The sequence below is a fragment of the Pungitius pungitius genome, unplaced genomic scaffold (genome assembly GCF_949316345.1).
Source record: "Pungitius pungitius unplaced genomic scaffold, fPunPun2.1 scaffold_48, whole genome shotgun sequence".
In the NCBI taxonomy this organism is placed as follows: Eukaryota; Metazoa; Chordata; class Actinopteri; order Perciformes; family Gasterosteidae; genus Pungitius; species Pungitius pungitius.
This window is the reverse complement of record NW_026909802.1, coordinates 103,247-125,655: the sequence shown is the minus strand read 5'-3', so window position 1 is coordinate 125,655 and position 22,409 is coordinate 103,247. Positions and strand designations below refer to the sequence as shown.

Here is a 22,409-nt window from a genome sequence, read left to right as displayed (position 1 = left end):
GTCTTCCGACTTTGTCTGCACTCTAGCGCCCACTCTAAATTCAAAAAGGACCCCAAAACTAATGAAACATAATTAGTGATTATGAAAAAAGTATAATAGATAACAAGCTGTTTTTTTTAAATAATTGTTAAGACTTGTGTCACCATTTTAAAGTTTAAATGGTGTCTCTAGCTGAAAGATTGGAAGAGCTGAAAAAGTTGAAAGTTGAACAAGTTTTGAGAGGATTTGAAAATTTATTCCATTGGAAACCATGTTAAAAAAAGGTTGATGTTTTTAATTTATATTAATTCAATTATAAGAGCTAAACAGCTGAAAAGTCATAGCACCCCTCTCCTGAAGGAGCTGAACATTTTAATATTTGAATGGTCTTAATAGCTGAAAGTGTGAAGGAGTTGAAACGTGCGGCGGAAGAAATAGAAGAATAAGTCGGAACTAGAAAATGCATTTCCTGCAGAAAATGCGTTGGAATGCAGAAAGCTGAAATTAATTTCAAAAAGTTGCTTAAAGTACAGAAATGAAACAAGCTGAAATTATTCCAAACATTGCTGAACGAATAGAAAAAGCTAAAAATACATTTAAAAATTGCTGAAATTACAGAAATGAGAAAAGCTGAAATCAACTTGAAACAATTGCAAAAAAACTGAAATGGGAGAATTTTCTATGAATTCGAAATCACAGAAATAATAAAAGCTGAAATTATTTCTAAACATTGCTGAAAGAATAGAAAAAGCTGAAATACATTTAAAAATTGCTGTGTTGTTCTATGTTAACTTTTTGTAAAATGGATGTATAATCAGTTTAATCAATTCAATCAGTTATGACAAATCCATGTAATCGTGCAGTCTGTGTTCAATGTCCAATCAATACATGTTTTGATCCCTGATTACTGATTCAATTTTCAATCAATAAATGTTTGTCACAATTCTCGACTTTTCTTTTAAAGTCTTCAAAATCCCCGTGTAGCCTCGGATAGTGCTATTATTTGATTACTGTGTGGATGTTAAAAAGCCTTTAATTTTTGCCCACAAATGATAATTTACTCCTCGCGTGTTTCAGCATTAACTCTGATCATTTGTAGCCGGCATCGTGTGACGTCTGCCTTTGTTAGAGCGCTCTGTTTAGGACAGTTCTAATCAGTCTGTCGCTTCCACTCTGCCGCAACTCTCCCCATAGCAACCAGAGCCCCGCACACACAAGCAGCCGCTACGTCACACATAAACAAATGACTCTGTATCCAGTCAGCTGACGCTACCGGCAGCTAGCTTTCGTCGGCTAGCGCTACTATCGCGCTAGCTTTGCGGTGGCTGACAAGTTATGTCAGCAAGCGCAAACAAGTTGTACGAAGCTACTGCTGCTCTTGTATTTAGCCAGCTAGCCTACGTGGATAACCGTCACTCTGTCTGTCTGTCTGTCTGTCTGTCTGTCACTATTAGCTACGGAAATGGACGAGGGTCTCTGTTAGCTGTCCCTTTCCCGAGTACTGAAAGCAGCGCTTTACGCAGTGGCTGTTTAGCACAACAATGTCAAATATATACCTGTGTATGAACATCTATCTATCTATCTATCTATATCTATCTATATAGATATAGATATAGATAAATGCACACGTGTTATCTATCTATCGATTATTATCTATCTGATGGATACAACTCTGTGTATCCGGAACATATATATGTACATAACATCCGACTATTTTTATAATAAATGATAACACCAAATATGAAATGATAATCGTGTCCATAAATATTCAAAATAATAATTACTGAACTATAAAAGAGAGCAAAGAGAACAAAAACTTTGTTTCATGAGCACAAAACTCGCAAACGAGTTTTCCTGGACGAAGGGCTCGCGGACATGACGAGGCGGCGCGTGGACCTTCTAGAACATTGTCGGAGCCGCAGCGGCGCGAAAAATCCACTGCTGTCCATCCTGAACCGAGAAAGGTAGGTCACTTTGGTCCCTTAAAGATTCGATAAAAACGAGAGGCAAAAAAGCCGTGCTCTTTGAACCCCCTGCTTTGTATAACGTCAAACTTGGTCAAATAAATCAAAATAATATTAAAATGATATTAATTGAGAGGCTCGTGTAAAGACGTAACAGGTAGTTTAAATTTGAGAAGGCTGAAATGTTCGCCTTCAAGGGCTAGCATAAAACAGCACTCAGTTAATAGTAGGTAGCCTGTCTACATTCGATAAATACATACACCTGTTTAAAAATGAATGAAGACAGAAAATCTGCAAATGTCCATTTAGAAAAGACTTGCTGTGACTTTGACTATTTGTCTTTATTCATTTCAGAATGGCGTTAAGAAAAGTTCTTTCGTCGAAGCCCCAAACCCCTTACTTTAAGCCCCCGGCAATACACATTTGTGTGGTTGCACTGAAGGACCAGCATAGGGTCACGAGGTGGGACTTCCAGGACGGCAGAGCGGTGGCGGCCGTCACAAAAGCTAATGCCGTCATGGCCATCAGCGACGGGCACTCCGTGGCCAAAGTGACCCTGTATGAAGACCTGAAGGCCCAAGTTCAAGAGGGTGCTTCCTACGTGGTTCGTGGCTATAACCTGAGGGGCAATTCCCCTCCATATGCCTTTAATGTCTCAAGGGAGACAGAATTCTTTCGAAGCAGCGCCCTCGTCATCGACGAGAAATTACAAAACGAGGCCTTGAGGCTGATCAATCCTCGCTCGCCCCTGACCCCCCTCAGCACCTGCAGGGAATCTGCTGGTCTGGTCACGGTGGAAGGGGAGGTGGTCGAGGTAAGTAACTTTCCGTTTAACGGGACTGCGATATATATAGCCAATGTAGGTTGTTGCTGTAAAATTAAGAGTGTAAGTCCGCCGGACTGCAGCTATGAGAACATTAACACCCAAATCCACTGTGTTCAGGTGTCTGAGCTGAAGGAGGTGGTGGTGGCGAGGGACCGCGTGCCACTGCAAAACATCACGTTGAAGCAGGTGGGCTTTTTAATGAATGCCTATAGGTCACTTTGCATATTGTCAGCACAGTAATACACTATGTCATTCACAGGGGGAAACAAAGGTGCCCGTGTCCCTCTGGAGGGAAACCGCCCTCCACTGCTGTGAGATCGGGAACGTCCTGAGAGTGTCCCACCTGAGAGGGTCGGAGTCCAATTATGGATTCCGGCTCCAAACAACGGTGGAGTCAGCAATTGAGGTATGCCTACTAGGCTTTTTTTCTGCTTTTTCTTCATGTGTTAGTTACCTTGTTACGGTTATCCTCATCATCACAATAAATATGATAATGCATCAATTCAACAATGTATTTACGAAGCATGAAGCTGCATCAGATATTTTGTTGCGTATGCTATCAGTTTAATAGAACGTTTGTATGCTTGTGACCAAATACCTGCATGTCTTTCGCCAGGCGGTCAGTTCCACGGCAGCGGAGGAGGTTGGAGTTTACGGGGCAACACCGGCACGCGGGGCTCCCGGAAGCCTAAAAGTGCTCCTGGAGGACGACAGGACGCTGTTCATCGAGGAGAGCAAGTGGCTGCCAATAGCTGCCATAATGGAAGCGCCACCCTTACCGGTCAAAATAACCGTTAAAGGCAACACCATTGTCGCCATTGAAGCCATGCGGAAGGAGGAGTAGCTGTTTGAGTTTCTTTTTGTTGTTGCTGTTTTTGCTGTTGTTTTAATGTGTTCATTAGGAATCGGTTCTCCGTTGTTCAAATTACCTTTCACATTGTATAGGATGTTATTAATCAATTTGCCAAAGTTCATGTGTTCTGTTTTTGTTCTATGTTAACCTTTTGTAAAATGGATGTATAATCAGTTTAATCAATTCAATCAGTTTAATCAATTCAATCAGTTTATTCAATTCAATCAGTTATGACAAATCCATGTAATCGTGCAGTCTGTGTTCAATGTCCAATCAATACATGTTTTAATCTCTGATTACTGATTCAATTTTCAATCAATAAATGTTTGTCACAATTCTCGACTTTTCTTTTAAAGTCTTCAAAATCCCCGTGTAGCCACGGATAGTGCTATTATTTGATTACTGTGTGGATGTTAAAAAGCCTTTAATTTTTGCCCACAAATGATAATTTACTCCTCGCGTGTTTCAGCATTAACTCTGATCATTTGTAGCCGGCATCGTGTGACGTCTGCCTTTGTTAGAGCGCTCTGTTTAGGACAGTTCTAATCAGTCTGTCGCTTCCACTCTGCCGCAACTCTCCCCATAGCAACCAGAGCCCCGCACACACAAGCAGCCGCTACGTCACACATAAACAAATGACTCTGTATCCAGTCAGCTGACGCTACCGGCAGCTAGCTTTCGTCGGCTAGCGCTACTATCGCGCTAGCTTTGCGGTGGCTGACAAGTTATGTCAGCAAGCGCAAACAAGTTGTACGAAGCTACTGCTGCTCTTGTATTTAGCCAGCTAGCCTACGTGGATAACCGTCACTCTGTCTGTCTGTCTGTCTGTCTGTCTCTCACTATTAGCTACGGAAATGGACGAGGGTCTCTGTTAGCTGTCCCCTTCCCGAGTACTGAAAGCAGCGCTTTACGCAGTGGCTGTTTAGCACAACAATGTCAAATATATACCTGTGTATGAACATCTATCTATCTATATAGATAGATAGATAGATATAGATATAGATAAATGCACACGTGTTATCTATCTATCGATTATTATCTATCTGATGGATACAACTCTGTGTATCCGGAACATATATACAGTATGTACATAACATTTGACTATATTTACAATAAATGATAACACAAAATATTCCATTTCCAATGGTTTGCAGTATTCTTTATTTCAAACACAGGCTTTTTACATTGTTACCAGACCTAGGTTAATACTCACAGAAGTTCAAGTCTTTATGTTCCAGTAGCCCGGACTGATACGTCTGGTCCAAATTGTCATTTAAACTATCCCAACGCTAAGCTCAGTTTACTGAGGCTCACCAAAACACTTCCACTTCCTTATTTTGATGGAACATTTGGTTAGAATCACTACTCAAGGTTAGAACATGAGCATGATAGGATTTGCTTCAAATTAAATATTTTTACAAAACTCTTTGAACCAAGTTATTTTCAAGCCAATTTGGAAGATTTAGCTTGGATTACCCATTTTGATAATTTAACACTGGGTTTGAATACTCATCTTTACAGTAGAGTTTAGGTTACCCTAAGGATTGGTATATGCCTGTGAAGAACCTCCTATGTACCTACCAGCTGAAACCCCATAATAATGACTCATTTAATACAAATATGGAATTTCTTAAGGTTAATTTGTTCATATACACGTAGCAATTGCAATAACACATTTCCACTATTCATCTTGCATATATCTGTTAGAATATTGACTGAAGAGGGATGGATGACATAAATGAATAAATACAATCAACAAAAAAAAAGTGATGAAACAAAGAAAACATACATTGTTAGATCAAATGAAACAAACAAAATAGACAGGTGTCCTGTAGTTTTTAGAGATAACCATACTTTTCTTGAATTTGTTTTGTACGCTGTAAAGACCTGTAGTATTGTGACCTTTGACCTGAACCACTACACCAGTTATTATGTCATTGCTTAGTGCAAGGATAGTGTTTCTATAGCAACATGGAGGAGGAGAGGCCTTAAAGACAAAAACAGGAGAAGCTTCATTCATGTAGTTAAAAATGTAAATAGCACATGCAAGTAGTAAGACTACCAGAGATATATTTTAAAAAGGATATATTAACAAATTGTTACCGTTACTGCTGGTTTAGGAAGGAGCTTAATGCTTCACAAAATTGGGGCTGTGACAGTGATGACTGACTGAAGACTCATCTGCAGCTGTTTCATTGCAGTTGCTCACATGATCTCTTGCTTAAGAACCAACTGTTAGTCTCTGCTGAACGGACCAGTGGGCACCAATGGATGCACAAATGGAGACAGGGGGGTAGGAGGACAATGCTGGTCCTGAAAAAAGTAAACAGGAAGTTATTGTTATCAACTGAAGATTGAAACTAAACATTAAATAATTACATAGACAAAATACCTTGAACTCGGGCTGCAGGGCAGAACAACTTGTATCGCCAGTGCAACTGAATACGCTGCATGATCTTCATTTGTGTGTTTAGCCCTTTCTGCAGTCCTGAGTGTCTTCATTGTGAAGTGGAGAAATCACAGAGGAGAAGGAGCTGAAGGAAGAGGTGGATATAAATTACAATGTTATTTAAGATGTAAAGTTAGTGTTAATACATGTAGTGTTAGTGTTAATGCATTTATATAGAATGAATACATGAATGAAAACACAATTAAAAGAGAACATTAGGAGGCACATATCAAATAACAAAACAATACCTTATTATCTGTTGTGAAAAAAACTCGAAACTGACAGAGAGAACACGTGTCTCTGTGGTCCAGCCGTGAGGTGTCCACTGACAGTTAAGATAGTGCTCCAACATCTGCTCTGTGGTGGCATGATGTCTTGTTCGGTATGAGCTGATCCAGAATCTCAGAGTCAGAGAAAAAGTGAGGCAAAGACCAGCAGGTGTTTTCTCATCCTGTGCTTTAAAGATGACTCGGACAGCCAGGAAGTAAAATGTGTCTCTATGAGGTCTAATGGTGTTAGACAGTTCAGTTGGTGCTGCAGTCTTTGGCATGTCTTAGATGCTGTAAACTGATCCACCCATTGAGGAAGGAGATGAGGACAAAACTGGAAGGTGTCTTTACAGAGGACACAGGAGGATTGTGTCTCCCATCTATTACAAAGGAAACTTAACATTAGAGGACATGTGAGAACTGTGTCTCCTGTCCATCAAAAAGGAAAATTAACATTATAAAGGACACATAAGAACTATGTCACCTGCCCATCAGAAAGGAAACTTAACATTATGAAGGACACATAAGAACGGTGTCTCCTGTACACCAGAAAGGAAACTTAACATTATGAAGGACACATAAGAACGGTGTCTCCTGTACACCAGAAAGGAAACTTAACATTATGAAGGACACATAAGAACGGTGTCTCCTGTACACCAGAAAGGAAACTTAACATTATGAAGGACACATAAGAACGGTGTCTCCTGTACACCAGAAAGGAAACTTAACACTACGGAAGACACAGAAGGACATTGTCTGATGTCCATTACAAAGGAAACTTAACATTACACAGAACACAGGATAAATAAAATGACATTAATGGGGATAGAAGTGTGGGGATTCAGCTGGTAGGTACATCAGAAAGTATGTGTTACATCTAGAACACATACTTTCTGATGTGCGTCTGCTACACTAAATGTCAGCAGCTGTGTACAATGCCATGTACAGCATTTTACATTGTACACGGCTGCTGAAAGATTTTTGGCCTGTGCATTTATCAACCCTGATCCAAACCCACCCTGATAAATGCACAGGCCAAAATGTGTTAGAAATATAGATAAAAACAACATGATTACCTGGAAAACTATATGACCCATAATGTTTCCCATATTGTGAACACTTAAAATTACTCATTCTACTAACTAATTAACATGCAACCACATATTTTGACCAGATGATTAAGTTTTCTTTACATTGACAGTTGCATGAACCAAGACTAATAACATTTTATTTAATTTTTTTTAAATCCATGATTCTCAATGGATTTTGGACTTACCTGACAATTTTAAGACCTGTTGGAGGAATGTGGACAGAAAACGTGATTATGACAAGTGATATTTTTTACTGTACAAGAATAAAGGCCCTGCTGTGGCTGAGAAAATAAAAATGGCTGCACAGAGGATGCCCCTCTTCTGAATAATTTTGGAGAATAGTATTAAATCAATGTATATAAATATTAGTTTAAATTAAGTCACAGGGACATTACTTTTTTCTTTAAAACTCAGCTGATACCTTCATGGACCATTAGAGGACATGACACAATAGACAGGGTTGTGATAACTGTAATAAGTTCTCATCACACCAGAGTGGAGACAGTGTTGTGGTTGTGAGATGAAAATGAGGTCCAGCAGTGTGTTCTTAATCGGTGGTTGCATTAGTGATGACTTGTGCATATCCTCTGGACTGGAAGAGCTCAAGGATTGGCTTACCAGTGTTGGAGAAGAGATTCTCATTGAAATCCCCACAGACAATGATGGGCTGACAGTCCATGATCTCCAATGAGTCCAGAAGGTTCCCCAGGTTGGACAAGAATGATCTCACACTGTAGTCTGGAGGTCTGTACACAGCTGCAATCAGGGCACTCGCTGGGGCTTCTACCTTCAGAGCCACAAACTCAAGATCGGTTACATTATGTACGTACTGTTTCTCACGCACTTGAATGTGGTTTTTCACATAAACAGCCACTCCACCACCACCTCTGTTGGCTATTTGTGGAACATTTGTGTAAGACAGGTGTCTGTTGCGTTTGAACATGTTGTAGCCCTCTAAATGAAGACTCTCTGCAACAAAGGAGCCTTGAAGGTGAGTTTCTGTGAGACACAAAACATCTGCAAGACACAGTTCATGATGGCTCCTGATGTCATTGATGTGAGATGGCAAACCTTCAGTGTTATGGTGAACAATGGTCAGAGTGTCTCGTCTGCTCAATGTCTGTGTCATACAAAGAAGAGGCATCATGTCGTCCAAGTTGACTTGTCTCATGGTCTCGAGTGCTCCAGTGATTTCTCGGTTGGCATAGATTTTACTCTCATCCAAATCCAGCATGTGCAATCCACTGAGAGAGGTCACTCTACTGATAGCTACATAAGCCATGCCAGGTTCAAAAATATGTTTCAGTGACACTACAGCTGATGTCCTTGTCATACCCTGAACCTTGTGTATGGTACAGGCAAAGGCAAGTCTAACAGGAAACTGTCTGCGTACCACTCCTTTCTGTTTCAGATTATCCTCTGCTCTCTCTATGTACACCACATCATCAGGGCCGCCTGGTGCTCTATTACGGTAATTCGTTCCAGCAGTTTGATCATCCATCTTAAGGCCGAGCATAGTGACATGTGCAACACCACTCTGTTCTGAGGTTATCACCCTGACTAGTGTAGCAAACGACCCATTCACCAATCCCTGAGACACGTCTATGTTTCTGGTGAGCATGACTCGAGCACCTTCAGCTAGGTTTAGTGTATCTGGTAACTCATTTCTGGTTCCTTTGTATGGTTGGGCTTGTCGAGCCATTCTTCCAGTGCGTGGGTCTTTCTTGTAGTCATCTGCATCGATCTTGGTGATATTAGAATGGAGCAGAGCTAATGTTACTGAGTTGTGTGAATCAACCTGTTTATTAGTTGCAAAGATGTGCAGGACATCAGGTGGACAAAGTGATGGTTCAGTGATGGTCTGTGACAACAAGGCTCTGTCTGCTTTAGACAACTCATCTGACTTTCCTTTCACACGGATCCGATTCAACATCTCTGCAAAGGCAACATCATCCTTCTGCCGCATAATCTCAGTAAGGGTGATTGTCTGAAAGTGTTCCTGCCATAGGTCAATCTCACAGGGCTCGTACACACAGAGGGTCTTGGACTGTCGAACTGGTGGCAGCTGATAAAAGTCTCCAACCGCTATTACTGACATTCCTCCAAAGGGTTTGGGACTGCCTTTGATCTGTTTCAGTCTTGCATCCACATAAGCAAACAGGGGCTTTGACACCATGGAAACTTCATCAATGATGAAGATTTCAGCATTTAAAAGTTCTGATCGGACCTCATCCAGTTGGTTACCAAGTCCTTGAAATGGAGGTTTCAGACTTCGTGGAAGCTTGAGCAGAGAGTGCAGTGTTGATCCTGATATATTATAGGCTGCAGTTCCAGTGAAAGCTGTCAGCAGGACCGTAGGGTTTGATATGTCCACCTCCTCAGAATGGCTGGGCACTTTGCACAGTATCTTAGATGCTTCTGAGTAGATGCATTTAATCAGATGTGACTTTCCTGTTCCTGCACCACCATTGATGTAAAAGAAAAACTGCTCAGGGTTTAGGCCACAGACACGCTTTACGCACCAGTCTCTAACTGCATAGAATACACATGCTTGTTTCTGGTTCAGGTTCTGATACATCTGTCGTAGCAGTGCGGGGTCAAAGGCAGGAGGCTCTCTGATGGCTCGAGCTTCTGTTGCAGCATCAGCCTGATTACTGTATTCTGGAACATTTTCTTGAACACTTTCATGATCTGGCTCTCTTGCCTCCAGTTCTTCGATACATTCCAACCTCTCCACTTCAGATTCGGGAGCCAGATTGCACCATTCATCAATAACTCCTCTGTTCTGTTCAAATTCTTCAACTGCATTCTCAATCTCCTCACTATTTTTCTCATATTTGTCTTTGTTTCGTTTCACAATGTGTTGGACATACTCAGCATAGTCAGAACCTGGTAGTTGGACGCAACCATTTTTATAGAAGGACTCATATGTGGGAAAATGGGGTCTTTTGAGTTCCATGTCTGATCGGTGAGGAATGTACAATTTCAGTAATGTGCCATAAAACTTCTCTGGATATTTTTCCTGTGAGCAGCGGTAAAATCTGATGATAGCAGGCTTATCGTTTTTACGCTTTTGCACAAATCCCATCTCATTGAGGAGGGGCAACACATCTTTTCCTTTTTTCTGCTGGCCATAGACAATCCTGCAAGTAGCTGCGAAATCAGCCAAACACATCTGCTCAAACTCTGGTGTTTCTGGTCTGGCTTTGTATTTGTCAGTCAAAGATGTCATCCACACATTTACACTTTCTAATGTTGTGTTCTCCAGGTAAGACATGGGGCGACTCATTTTCAGTGCGTTGTCATCCGTAGGTACGAATATGACACCACGTGAACACTTCTTCATGTTTATTCCACATGCTCGAGTCACACACTCCTGGGCACTGACCTCTCTCTTTTTAGAGTATGCCTGCATGATTTCCCTCATTTCATCACATTCATTGACGTGGTCTCTGGTGGAGTTTTCAATGACTGTTTTAAGGTACTCAGAAAGTCCAGATTCCTTTTTGGTGATGTAGCTGGTGAGATACATGATGCACGAATATGCATTGAGAATATAACTGACATCAATGTTGGCATCCCAGGCTTTAAGTAGATGTGGATTATATCCATTTACCCAGCAGTCTTTTGGCTCACGTTTCAGGATCACCGCACTGGATTTGTTAATCACATTGAGGCATCCTTCATACTCTTGGAGTGTTAAGTTGCATTTAGCGAGGAGCTGCTGCAAACTGAGTGAGGCAGTTTCAGGTTCATTCAGCAACAAGTTCAGTGGTTGGAGCTTGGACTTTGCTATTTGCAGTTGCAGTGGAGCAACGCCCTCACCAGGTCTCGATATCATTGTCTTACTGGAAGGTGGTTTAGGAAAACCAAATCTGCAACCCGAGCTGGGACTTCTGAAACATGTCCTTGAGTGTTTTTTGCTGTGAATTTGCACCTCTGTGACCTTCTTGTGTAGTTCAGGTTGTCTGCGTGGATCAGGTAGCTGAGCTGTGATGTATTTGGAAACAAAAGCTGACACAGTCTGATCATCATCCTCCTCAAACACAGGCGCACCATCTACCCATATGAGACAGTGAATGTGTGGGCTTCCTCTGTGCTGAAACTCAACTCGATAAAAGTAGTCAACAACTTTGCCAAGAGGCTGTGCAGGAGATAAGAGCAGATCTCTGAATAAGGCCTCAACACGCTTATCAAACATGCGCATTGTTGTCACTGGATTGCTTCTCAGAATATCACACTTTGCTGACCAGTCAAGCCCTTCAAAATTCACCTCCTCGCCTTGCTGTCTTTTTATTGCTTCAATCACTTCAGGCCAACGCATCTCAGCAGCAGAAAATGTACAAAAGAATGTAGGAGTTCCCAACTGTCTGATCATGGCAAAAAGGTCTCGTGTGGTTTTCTCCCAGTAGGCTGGTGTTCCTCTCAGTGGCTGCATGAATCTGACTGCATCTTTGTTCCTCACCAGTTTCTCTACCTCTCGTTTATTCTGCAGCATACCAGAAGTTATATTTCGTCCATCTCGAGTCATTGGCTTTCCTTTCCTCAACTGTATTGTCATGCTGGATGTGGCCAAGTGTATTTCAGTCACAAACTGAGCAAAGAACAAATAGTTTGTGTCTCTGGCAAAACGATCATCAATACAGAAAAGCCTTGCTTTGAAATAACTGCTGGGTGTTACTTTCATACGTCTCCCTTCATCCAGTGTGTTTTGACCTGTAGGGAACTGCACAGGAAAAGCCATCGCCTCAAGTTTAGGAGTTTTAAAGAAACCAACTGGACTGTTACTTTCTGCAGGGGCAACCGAGTAGATTCCTTCACTGAAACATAAAATCTCCTCTGAAACATCACATGGCTGAAGACATGATTCTAGAGCAAAACCACCATTAGGCATGTCACCTTCCTGTTCTTCATCATCTCTTTGCTCCTCTGTTTGTTCACCATCACATGACAATATTTCAACATCCTGCTCTCCACCAAGCTCAGTCTCACACAGTGCACTTTTCTCACACATGTCAATTTCCTTTAAATCAGCATCATCATAGTCGTTCTCATCCATGGAGGCATCCTCATCATCATCCTCATCTTGAAGTGTTGGGTCACAAAGCTCAGCCTCATCTCTGATAGTGATGTCCTGATATTGTGGATGAATGCGTTTGAGTTTATGCAGCGCCTGCACTAGTTTAGACCAAGTGACCGTCTGGAACAGCTGATGACCTCTGTAACACAATCGTCTCTTCAGCTTTACTCTCATCACTTGAGACTCACTTCTCAGTCTGGGTAACGCTTCCACTGTTTCCTGCACCTCAGACGGGACACAAACCACATTGCCATGTATCGCTCTCTGTCGTCCTTTGGGAAGAGGAATGATCTTTGCAAACGCTATGCACTTGGCTATGAGATGTCTCTCCAATATGTTGAGGTCACACAGTTCAGGTGGAATGTCAGCGAGCTCCAAGTTGTTGGCTACAGCGAGTGTTGGCATGACTCCATCTTTAAGATGATTGTGGCAGGTGTGACAGATCCACTCTTCCTTTCTCTCATCAGGCACATTGCACTGTTGTTCATCTCTGCACTCATCATCACACACATGGACGTACTTTCCTGTCAGGCATGATGCTACTATGTCTGAATTTCGTACATAGTTTAACCTCTTACAGGGTCTTACTTGGTTTGGAAATGATGCTTTGTGACAGACGGTGCAAACATAAGTGGGACCGAACTTTATTTGTGATCTGAAAACAGATATGGCCTCTTTGATTACACTGTTGTCACTTTCTTCTGTTGGTTTATTTATCCCTCTGTATTTCCTTTTTACTTTCATGGCACATTTCATGTTCTGCATACTCCGATATGTAGGATTGTTTTTATATCTGTCTTTCATCCGTTGTTTCATTAGTTGTTTGTGTCTCAGTCTGAATGCCTGGTCATGGGCATAACGCTGAATAATATGAGATCTCTTCTTTTGTCTAAAATCAAGGCTGTCTCTATAAAAAGCAGTGTAGTACAGTTTTCTTCCCTTTCTAAACTCAGCATTGTCTCTGTAGCGGCCAGTAAAGTGCTGTTTTTGTTTCTCTCTAAATTCTGGATTATTTCTGTAACGAGAGACCAAGATTTGTTTTTGTTTCTCTCTAAATTCTGGATTATTTCTGTAACGAGAGACCAAGATTTGTTTTTGTTTCTCTCTAAATTCTGGATTATTTCTGTAACGAGAGACAAAGATTTCTTTTCGTTTCTCTCTAAATTGAGGATTATTTCTGTAACGAGAGGCAAAGATTTGTTTTTGTTTCTCTCTAAATTGAAGATTATTTCTGTAACGAGAGACCAAGATTTGTTTTTGTTTCTCTCTAAATTCAGGATTATTTCTGTAACGAGAGACAAAGATTTGTTTTTGTTTCTCTCTAAATTCAGGATTATTTCTGTAACGAGAGACAAAGATTTGTTTTTGTTTCTCTCTAAATTCAGGATTATTTCTGTAACGAGAGACAAAGATTTGTTTTTGTTTCTCTCTAAATTCAGGATTATTTCTGTAATGAGAGACAAAGATTTGTTTTTTTTTCTGTCTAAAATCAGCATTTTCTCTGTACCTCTTTGAAATGTACTCTTTCCGTTTTTGCTTGAAGTCAACGTTGTCTCTCGTATTATTACTTTTCTTTTGTCTAAATTCCGGATTATTCTGGTATTGCCTTTTTGCATGAGATATTTTTTCTGCTTTATATGCTTTATTTGAAGCATACCGTTCCCTTTCTTTTCTTTTCTTAATCTCTTTTCTTCGTTGAGTTTTCTCTGAGGTCATTAGTCTGCTCTTCATTTTTCTCCTTTTGTTTTTATTACACTTTGTCAGTTTACATGAGATTCCCTCTAATAGAATATCAGATAAATCACTGGCAACAGTCATTTCTACTGAAGAAGAAATATTTGGTTCATTGAGCAAAGCGTCATGTGATGGAAGCAAAGTGGCTTGACTTGACAGTTGTGGTTCATTCGGGGCATCAGGGAATATGACCTCTTGTGGTCTCGCCGATGATGTAAAGATGATGTCACTGGACTCTGCGGTCAATATGTTGTCAGAGAGATCACTGAGAACAGGGTTTATCACTTGAGCAGGTGATTCTGATTCATTGTGAGGAGCATCATGTGCTGTGATGAAGACCTCTGGTTGTTTTACAGCTGGAGTGTGAGGAGTCATTTCAGGTGAACTTGTCTGATCAGTGGCTGTGTTTCTCTTATGAGGAGGTGAGTTTGATTCATCCACAGGGACAGCTGTAGGTCTGCAGTCTGTGTTTGGGAGACCATTGTTCAGGTTGACTGTGTTCATGTTGTAGAACTCCACAGGCTTCAACTCATAGGTACATGAGGACTGTGTTTCCATCATTCTGTGGGACTTCTTGAGCCTGTCAATCATGTCACTGAGACGTGAGAATGTCACCATGATAGCAGTACCTGGTGTGCGTGAACCGGCTGGTAGGGGCAAACCTCTGGCTGTTCTGGAGTGTGGGTCAAAGAAACCATATCTGCCTGACTTGGTTCTGAATACTGCGATACACAAGAGTCTCATCAACAGCAGAGCGTACTTCACATCTGATAACAAGCAGCTGAGTCCTGACTCCAGGTCCAGGAAGCTATCCACAGCTCCAGGTAAAGGTTCTCCTAATGTGCCGTACCTTGAAAGCTGAGTCATGTTGACATAGTGTGTAGCGCTGCGTGCAGGAACTTCATCAGTGAGCTCATCGGTGGTCAGATAGATGTGATTAGTGACTTGTTTCCTGGTCTCTCTATACATGGTGTTACCTTTATCCAAAACATGGTCCAGGTCTGCTCTTGTGATGTTTTCATTCTCATGAAGGAATGAAAGAAAGGTCAGTGAGTTACAGGTGCACTGCCGATTTCTGGATCTGCCGTATCTGATGGAAGCCTGGCTGTGGGATGCACGCACATGTTGTTCAGAAGGCTGATCTCCAGGGTCTACACACTCTGCATTAGAAGGTCCTGCTACACATGGATCATCACAGTTTGTTCCTCTTTCTCCAGCATCTGATACCTGTGGTTCACATGACTCATTACTTTGACCTAGAAGGTTCACCTGCATGACATTAGAAGGTCCTGCTACACATGGATCATCACTGTGCTTTCCTCTTTTCACAACATCTGCATAAGATAGCGGTGGTGGACATGAAGCGTCAGGCTGACCTTCCTGTTCCACACGTTTACACTCTGCAGACATCTTTACCTCTGCACTGCTCTCAGGCCCAACGCATACTGCTCCTTCAGTAGTTGTTGCACAGTGAGTGTCATTGGACCGCTGCCAGCGCAGGCTCTGAGCTTGTGACCTCTTACTTTTCCTTGGCATTGTTGTCGTTTCAAAAACCACAAATGTTGTACAAAACCAAGATATTAAATGAAATTTAGTAAAATATGACCTTTAACGAACCAGGATTTGAAGATGGATTAAACCGGTTTGCTGCGATTAAACAAAAACTAATAATGCTAATATGAATGAAAAATAAACTGTTTGGGGTTACACTTTTCAAAACATGAATAAATAACCTAACACTTAAAGAGATCAATATATTAGTGTTACACAAATGTTTTGAACGTCAAATTCAGTGACAGCAACCTCAAGGATATTCCGGATTCTTTTGAGGTTTTAATCTAAAACCAAATTATCCAATTGTTTGCCTTATTACAATATATGAGGCTCTGGACAAAGCACTTCTAAGATTTAAATACTGCAATCGGGTCTCAGTATGTCTGCCTATGTTAATGAAGTACCATGTACTAAAGTGACCGATTGTATTTAATATGCAATAGATATTGCTTACCGAAACCTTGATTTATCTGTGAAAATAAATATTCAATGTAAAAACTGAAGTTTACCACAAACACACAACTTGGAACTGGTTAATTAAACTGAAAGGCGCGGTCAGATTCAAATGGCTCAATTTACTTGTAGAAATGATCCTAATACTTTACTAAGCTATTGTTTATATTCAGGAGCAGATGTTATAGGAGTGTGAGATGGCTGATGAATGCTTCTGAAGAACGTTGGATCAGCAGGAAACAGCCACACCTGATGAATCCAATTCAGTATTAACAGGTTAAACAACAAAACACTGATATACACAATGTAAGTTTATAAGAAAAATATGTTTAATTAGGTATAATGCATGTAGCAGTATGAGGTTTCCTTGTACGTAGACTAATCAAGTTAACAACAGTGTTAAGTGTGAAAATATATCGGTTCACCAAGAAAACCTCTTAAGTACAAACCAACAGAAGTCCACAGCAACAGAGATCAGGAGCAAATAACGCTTCTCTGTAATATAGATTTGTAATAGTTCTATGTATATTGACCAGAGTGCAGTTGTCTTAAATTATGTTTATTCCTTGCACTTTTGTAAATAGTATACCAGGAAATCTACCAGACTAGATTATAAAGTGTAATTTCTTTTCACAATCCAATTATCCAATTCTTTGTATCAAAGTGTAGTTCAATTACAACAAAAATATTTGTGCTTGTGTTTTTTTAGCTTCTGAATTAACTTTTCAATTCTTTCTTTAGGCCAATTTTGTTAATCTCATTAATAGTAAATTTCAAATGCTTTGTCAAATTAGTAAAAAGAGTAATAGCGTTGTATAAATATATGAGTTGATAGGAGATGGAAAGAGGTGAGAGTGAGAGAAGAGAATCTCTCAGATCATTCAAAAAGGTAGATCAGGTACCAATAACCCGGGTGAGAGTGTTCAGAGGAGAGACAGAGAGCGTGAGAGTGGAGACTCTCAGAGTTCTGTTCAGACAGACAGGTATCAATGACCTTAGGCAACCAAAAATTGGGTTTCAGAGTTCAGGTTTCAAAATTCAAGTTTCAAAATTCAGGTTTCAAAATATCAGTTCAGTATACAGATAGAGTGGGATAGAAGAGGGATACAAAGATAGAGTTTCCAAAATCAAAGACAGAGAGGTAGATTTGACAGGAAAGCTAGAGTAATCATATTGTAGACAGAGTGGATACAAGGTATAGGATAGACAGAGAGCCAATGGGATAGAAGAGAGATGCTGGACAACAGGACACCTGCAAGACACACAAAAAAACATCCGTTAGACAATCTTTATATATATATATATATATATATATATATATAAAATAATAAATAATGCTGGCAGGCACTTATTATATTGAGTGTTGATTTAAATCAATAATGGACTATTCTCCTGGTAAATGTTGACAAAGGGACATCAAAACTGTAGCAAGTTAAAGCTGTTGGTTGTACATCGAGAACTGTCAACGATGATTCCTGAGCCGATGGTGGGCTTCCGTGACAGGGGATGCTGTAGGTGCACACATTGTAAACCCCTGAGACAAATTTATGATTTTGGGCTTAAAAGAATTGATTGAAAATATTTTGTTATGCTCTGACTGTGAACCAAGCACAACCTGTAACATAATACAGTGATCTCCCCTACTATTATAACATTATATATGTTAAAAATATGTCACCAGAGTAGCAACAGCCCTCAAATCTCTGGAGAAGACACAGCTGACAAAGCCGGGCTACGCTGCTAACGTACGCGCCGAATATAAAACCAAGAGGTTGAGCAACACACACATGCTGCTCATACAAACAATGCTGCTCGGCCATCTGTGATTCATTACAACTTCACTAAATGTTTTAAGAAAGTACATTCAGTTGTCAGTCATATCTGAAAACTTACTGTAAAATGTGTCCGAGGAGTCACCAACACTAGTAGGCTGCAGTTAGAGACAGGAAAGAGGAGGCAGAAAGAATGAGAACTAAATGAGGGTTTTCAAGACTATTATTATGATGGGATGGTATTCTAAACTGGAAACCAATAAAAGATCAGTTTACTTACAGTAATATCTGAATGAATGTGTGAGCTTACACTTTAGAGTCACCAGCCGCAATAGTCTTCCGTTCTAGATAGAAAAGAGAAGTTGGGAGGAGTAAGAGGAGGGTGACGGATGAAGAGAGGTTGAGAAAAGGTAGATATTTTTAGTTCAGTTTATTTAACATGCAAGTACTTTCAAGTGAAACAATGCATTTCTTTATTGATCATTTCTGTCTCATTGAAAAGTCGCAGTTTTCACCAAAGTTAAAATATATATTGCAGTGTCGCGGTTTTGTGGCAATACTGACTGACGTCAACAAGACAACATTATATATTCTTTCCATATGTGTTAATGCCTCTTAGGGACTGAAATGGCTCTATAGTATGGTACATACAGTCAGAGCCGGGGCAATTAGTTTGGTAGCTGCAAAGTATGAAATTAAAGAAAGAAATGTAAAACTCTAATTCCACCTTCTCAATATTTATATTTATTAATCACTTTATTCCTTAAAAAAATAAAGACATTTGAGGAAATTATCTTGCAATATATCTGGACGATTAAAAACCCATCCCATTTCAAACAAAAATGAACTATTCAAATTATAAAGAAACAAAAATATACCAACAACTTCAAAAATGATGTGGCAGCCATCCATAAAATACGATGCAAATGTTGAATAAATTGAAAATATCTACGTCATTTGCAGTATAGTTATGTAGTCTATTAGATATTTCTGTTGCATTATTTTTAACTTACCACACACAATGCAGATAAGGAGGATGCTCTGTTGTCTAAGAGAGGAAACAATATGACAAACTGACATTAAGAAGGTTCTATCTTTCAGCCTTTAAACAAAACACCTTAGAAAATGATATATTACATACATAGAGAAGTAGATAACTGCTGTTCCATATTACCGACATAATGAGGAATGAAGTGTAATTCAATCTCAGTCATATATTAAGGTAATGTTGTTGTGGACAACGTTTTTATGACCTTAAAAGAAATAGACTACATACATACAGCTGGTAAATAAACATATGGCGGAAAAACGCATCAACTAAATTAACTTGTTCTTATAAAGTCAAGCATTAGCTTGAACTGGTCTCCAGCAGTCTACCACAGCCAATAAAGTTGACGTTTTACATAGATTTGCATTTTACATGTCCCAGCTTGGTAATATGTAATGTCAATTTATTGAGTTGACGTGATAAACTAACGTTAGTTAATTATGTTTCTCAAAAGCAACAAACTACTTTAAATGGAATTGACATCGGATTTGTTAATAGAAGAGTGAAACAGTCCCGTGGTTACCACATGCTAACTTCTACGTAATGGTAAAAGTAGCATTACGGTTAGAGCGGACGTGGCAATTTCATCAGTTGGCTGACTAGTTTGGCAGCGAGCAAAGTAACGCTAACCAGCTAACTCATAACTAATGCCTGGCAAACTAGTCAACTCAAACTGATAAAATCATTGCTATTTTAACCAATCTCCAATTAACTTTACTTGAATTATTATATTATAAAACGGGTAGAATAGATTCAGCGTTCTAATTGGTTGAGAGTGAGTCATGGGGTGTACATTATTGAGCTCTGTACAGTTCTTGTTCACATGGACCAGCGTTCCATATCACTGCGCACTCAAAGTAACAGATTACCGTTAGATTTTGCGCGACCGTTAGGTAATATTTCAATTTTTAGCTCGGTGGCGATCGCAGAAAAAAGACCGGAAACAGTACGAATGATTTCGGCCAGTGCGAGCTTTCGCAACCGGTGTGAATGAATAAGAATGTGCGAGATATTGCAAGGAGACCCAATGTTGTTTACATACACCTTCGGGGACTATTTTCTCTAGGCTACTGAAATGCGATACACAACCATTTAGTGCTGAAGCTATTTACTTACTATTTATAATTTCGCTGGTATCTGCATCATAGCATAAGCAATAAGGTTTTGAGCAGTACTTTATCTTCAATAATGTAAAGCCTATCGCACCTTTTTCCTCAATGTTGCAAATGAATTAAAATCGCCTCCTTCCTCGTAATAAACTATGACACAAATAGAAATATTTCCCTTATGGCACACAAACGAACCCGTGACTTTTAAACGTTAAACTACGTAAACATAGAGGCTAACGGAGACTAGCCATATTAACTGAAATGATAGTTAGATAAATAAGTAACCCAACTAACCAGTTGATGCCAGTTCAACACATAGCTTAATCCTGTTAACGTTACATATTTTTTGTCTTCGTCATACTAATGTGTGGCTAACGTAGCGGCTAGGCAAGTGTTAGCCACGAGTTGGCGTTGTCATACGGAGGGAATATTTCACGCTTTTATTAGCGTACAAATAGTGCACGGGTTACAAACGGACCGCAACGCCGTTTCACAACTATATAACTGTCATTACACCATCCAAACTATGAGCCCGGGGCTTAGTGGTACTTACCGGTCAAGACTTCAGAGGAAATTGACGGAGATCCGTTGAATGTGACGTGGAATTTGATAGATGCATTCAGGAACATTCGGAAAGTCATAAATCCGGGTATCGATAGAAAACTGTGCCACACAAACCTCATAGCTTAATTCATCAGCTATCTTAATTCATTTTATTAAATCCATAGATGTCCTTTAAGATCATTTGTATCATCACCAAGATACTGTAAAACAAGCTGATAAATTGACAAAAAGATATGGTCTTGATTAGGTAATGTTTTCCTAATGCATTATATGAATTCACTAATGTTTTTTTTAGTACATAATCCGTGACATGTTTTGTTAATATCACCATCAACACTATTAACCTGCTATCACCCGCTGAACAACTAAATACGCAAAAAAGAAGAATGTTATAGTTGTAATTGTGGTACTTGTGGTACTAGTGGTACTAGCAGTAGAAGAAGTAAGTACTAGTTTCACTAGTATTTGAAAGCAATTGTGGTGTACCTATTGTTGAGGCACAGATAATCATTGAGGCTTTTATTTTGAAATAATGGAATTGGGTGGGGGGGGGTTTGGGAGACAGAATGTTTGTTATTCAAAGCAAATGGACTTGGTAAAATAGATTTGTACAGCGCTCTTCTAGTCTTCTGACCACTCAAAGCACCTTAACACTACATAACATCATTCATCCATTCACACACCAATGACAGGACCTACCATACACAGTGGCACCTGCCCAACCAGTAACTAACATTCACACACACTCGTCGTCACAGCTAGAGGAACAATGCTGGGATCAAGTGTCTTGCCCAAGGACACATTGACATGCAGGTTAGCCGGGCCTGGGATCAGACCGCCAACCCTCTGATTGGAGGACGGCCGCCCGCGCTCCCCACTCACCCACAGTCGCCCTAAGCTAATAAAACTAAAGTTATTAATTGATGGGCCTCAAACATTACAGTAAGAATTCCCTCCATGGGGGTTGAAATACTAGTAGTACTAGTAATATTAGTAGAAGTAAAAGTCATTTTAGTAATACTACCAGTTGAAATACTAGAAGTACTAGAAATATTAGTAGTGGTTGTAGTACTATTTGAAAGAGCAATACGTATTTAACAAAACAGCTTCATCCTAAGCTTCATGGCTAAATTAGATAATCATTGCAGCTTTTATTTTGAAATGATGGTATTGGGGGAGTGGGTGAGTAGGTGCAGGGGTTGAGAGACAGTATATATTATTTAATAGGCCTCATCAAACATTACAGTAAGAATTCCCTCCATTGGGTTGAAATACTAGTAGTAAAAGTATTTTAGTAATAATACCAGTTGAAATACTAGAAGTACTAGACATTCTAGTAGTGGTTGTAGTACTATTTGAAAGAGCAATACGTATTTAACAAAACAGCTTCATCCTAAGCTTCATGGCTAAATTAGATAATCATTGCAGCTTTTATTTTGAAATGATGGTATTGGGGGAGTGGGTGAGTAGGTGCAGGGGTTGAGAGACAGTATATATTATTTAATAGGCCTCATCAAACATTACAGTAAGAATTCCCTCCATTGGGTTGAAATACTAGTAGTAAAAGTATTTTAGTAATAATACCAGTTGAAATACTAGAAGTACTACTAGAAGTACTAGACATTCTAGTAGTGGTTGTAGTACTATTTGAAAGCGCAATAAGT

General features: G+C 39.8%; 1 protein-coding gene and 1 long non-coding RNA gene across 3 annotated transcripts; one reads left to right on the top strand and one right to left on the bottom strand.

Moving 5' to 3' along the window:
- Positions 1 to 674: 674 nt before the first annotated feature.
- Positions 675 to 5,666, top strand: LOC134109765 (uncharacterized). 2 transcript variants are annotated; one of them, XM_062560315.1, is made up of 5 exons: positions 677 to 1,943; positions 2,298 to 2,757; positions 2,887 to 2,955; positions 3,029 to 3,175; positions 3,386 to 5,666. In XM_062560315.1, the coding sequence occupies exons 1-5, from the start codon at positions 1,855 to 1,857 to the stop codon at positions 3,611 to 3,613; spliced, it is 993 nt and encodes a 330-aa protein (XP_062416299.1). In that variant the 5' UTR covers positions 677 to 1,854; the 3' UTR covers positions 3,614 to 5,666. The 2 variants fall into 2 exon arrangements, with proteins under 2 accessions (XP_062416298.1, XP_062416299.1); XM_062560314.1 differs by having other exon boundaries at positions 675 to 1,943; positions 2,298 to 2,955.
- Positions 5,667 to 5,842: 176 nt separating this feature from the next.
- Positions 5,843 to 6,922, bottom strand: LOC134109764 (uncharacterized). Its single transcript, XR_009943164.1, has 3 exons — positions 6,320 to 6,922; positions 6,015 to 6,156; positions 5,843 to 5,935 (listed from the first exon to the last, which is right to left on the bottom strand). It is a non-coding gene; the product is annotated as an uncharacterized LOC134109764 (long non-coding RNA).
- Between the last annotated feature and the right edge of the window lie 15,487 nt (positions 6,923 to 22,409).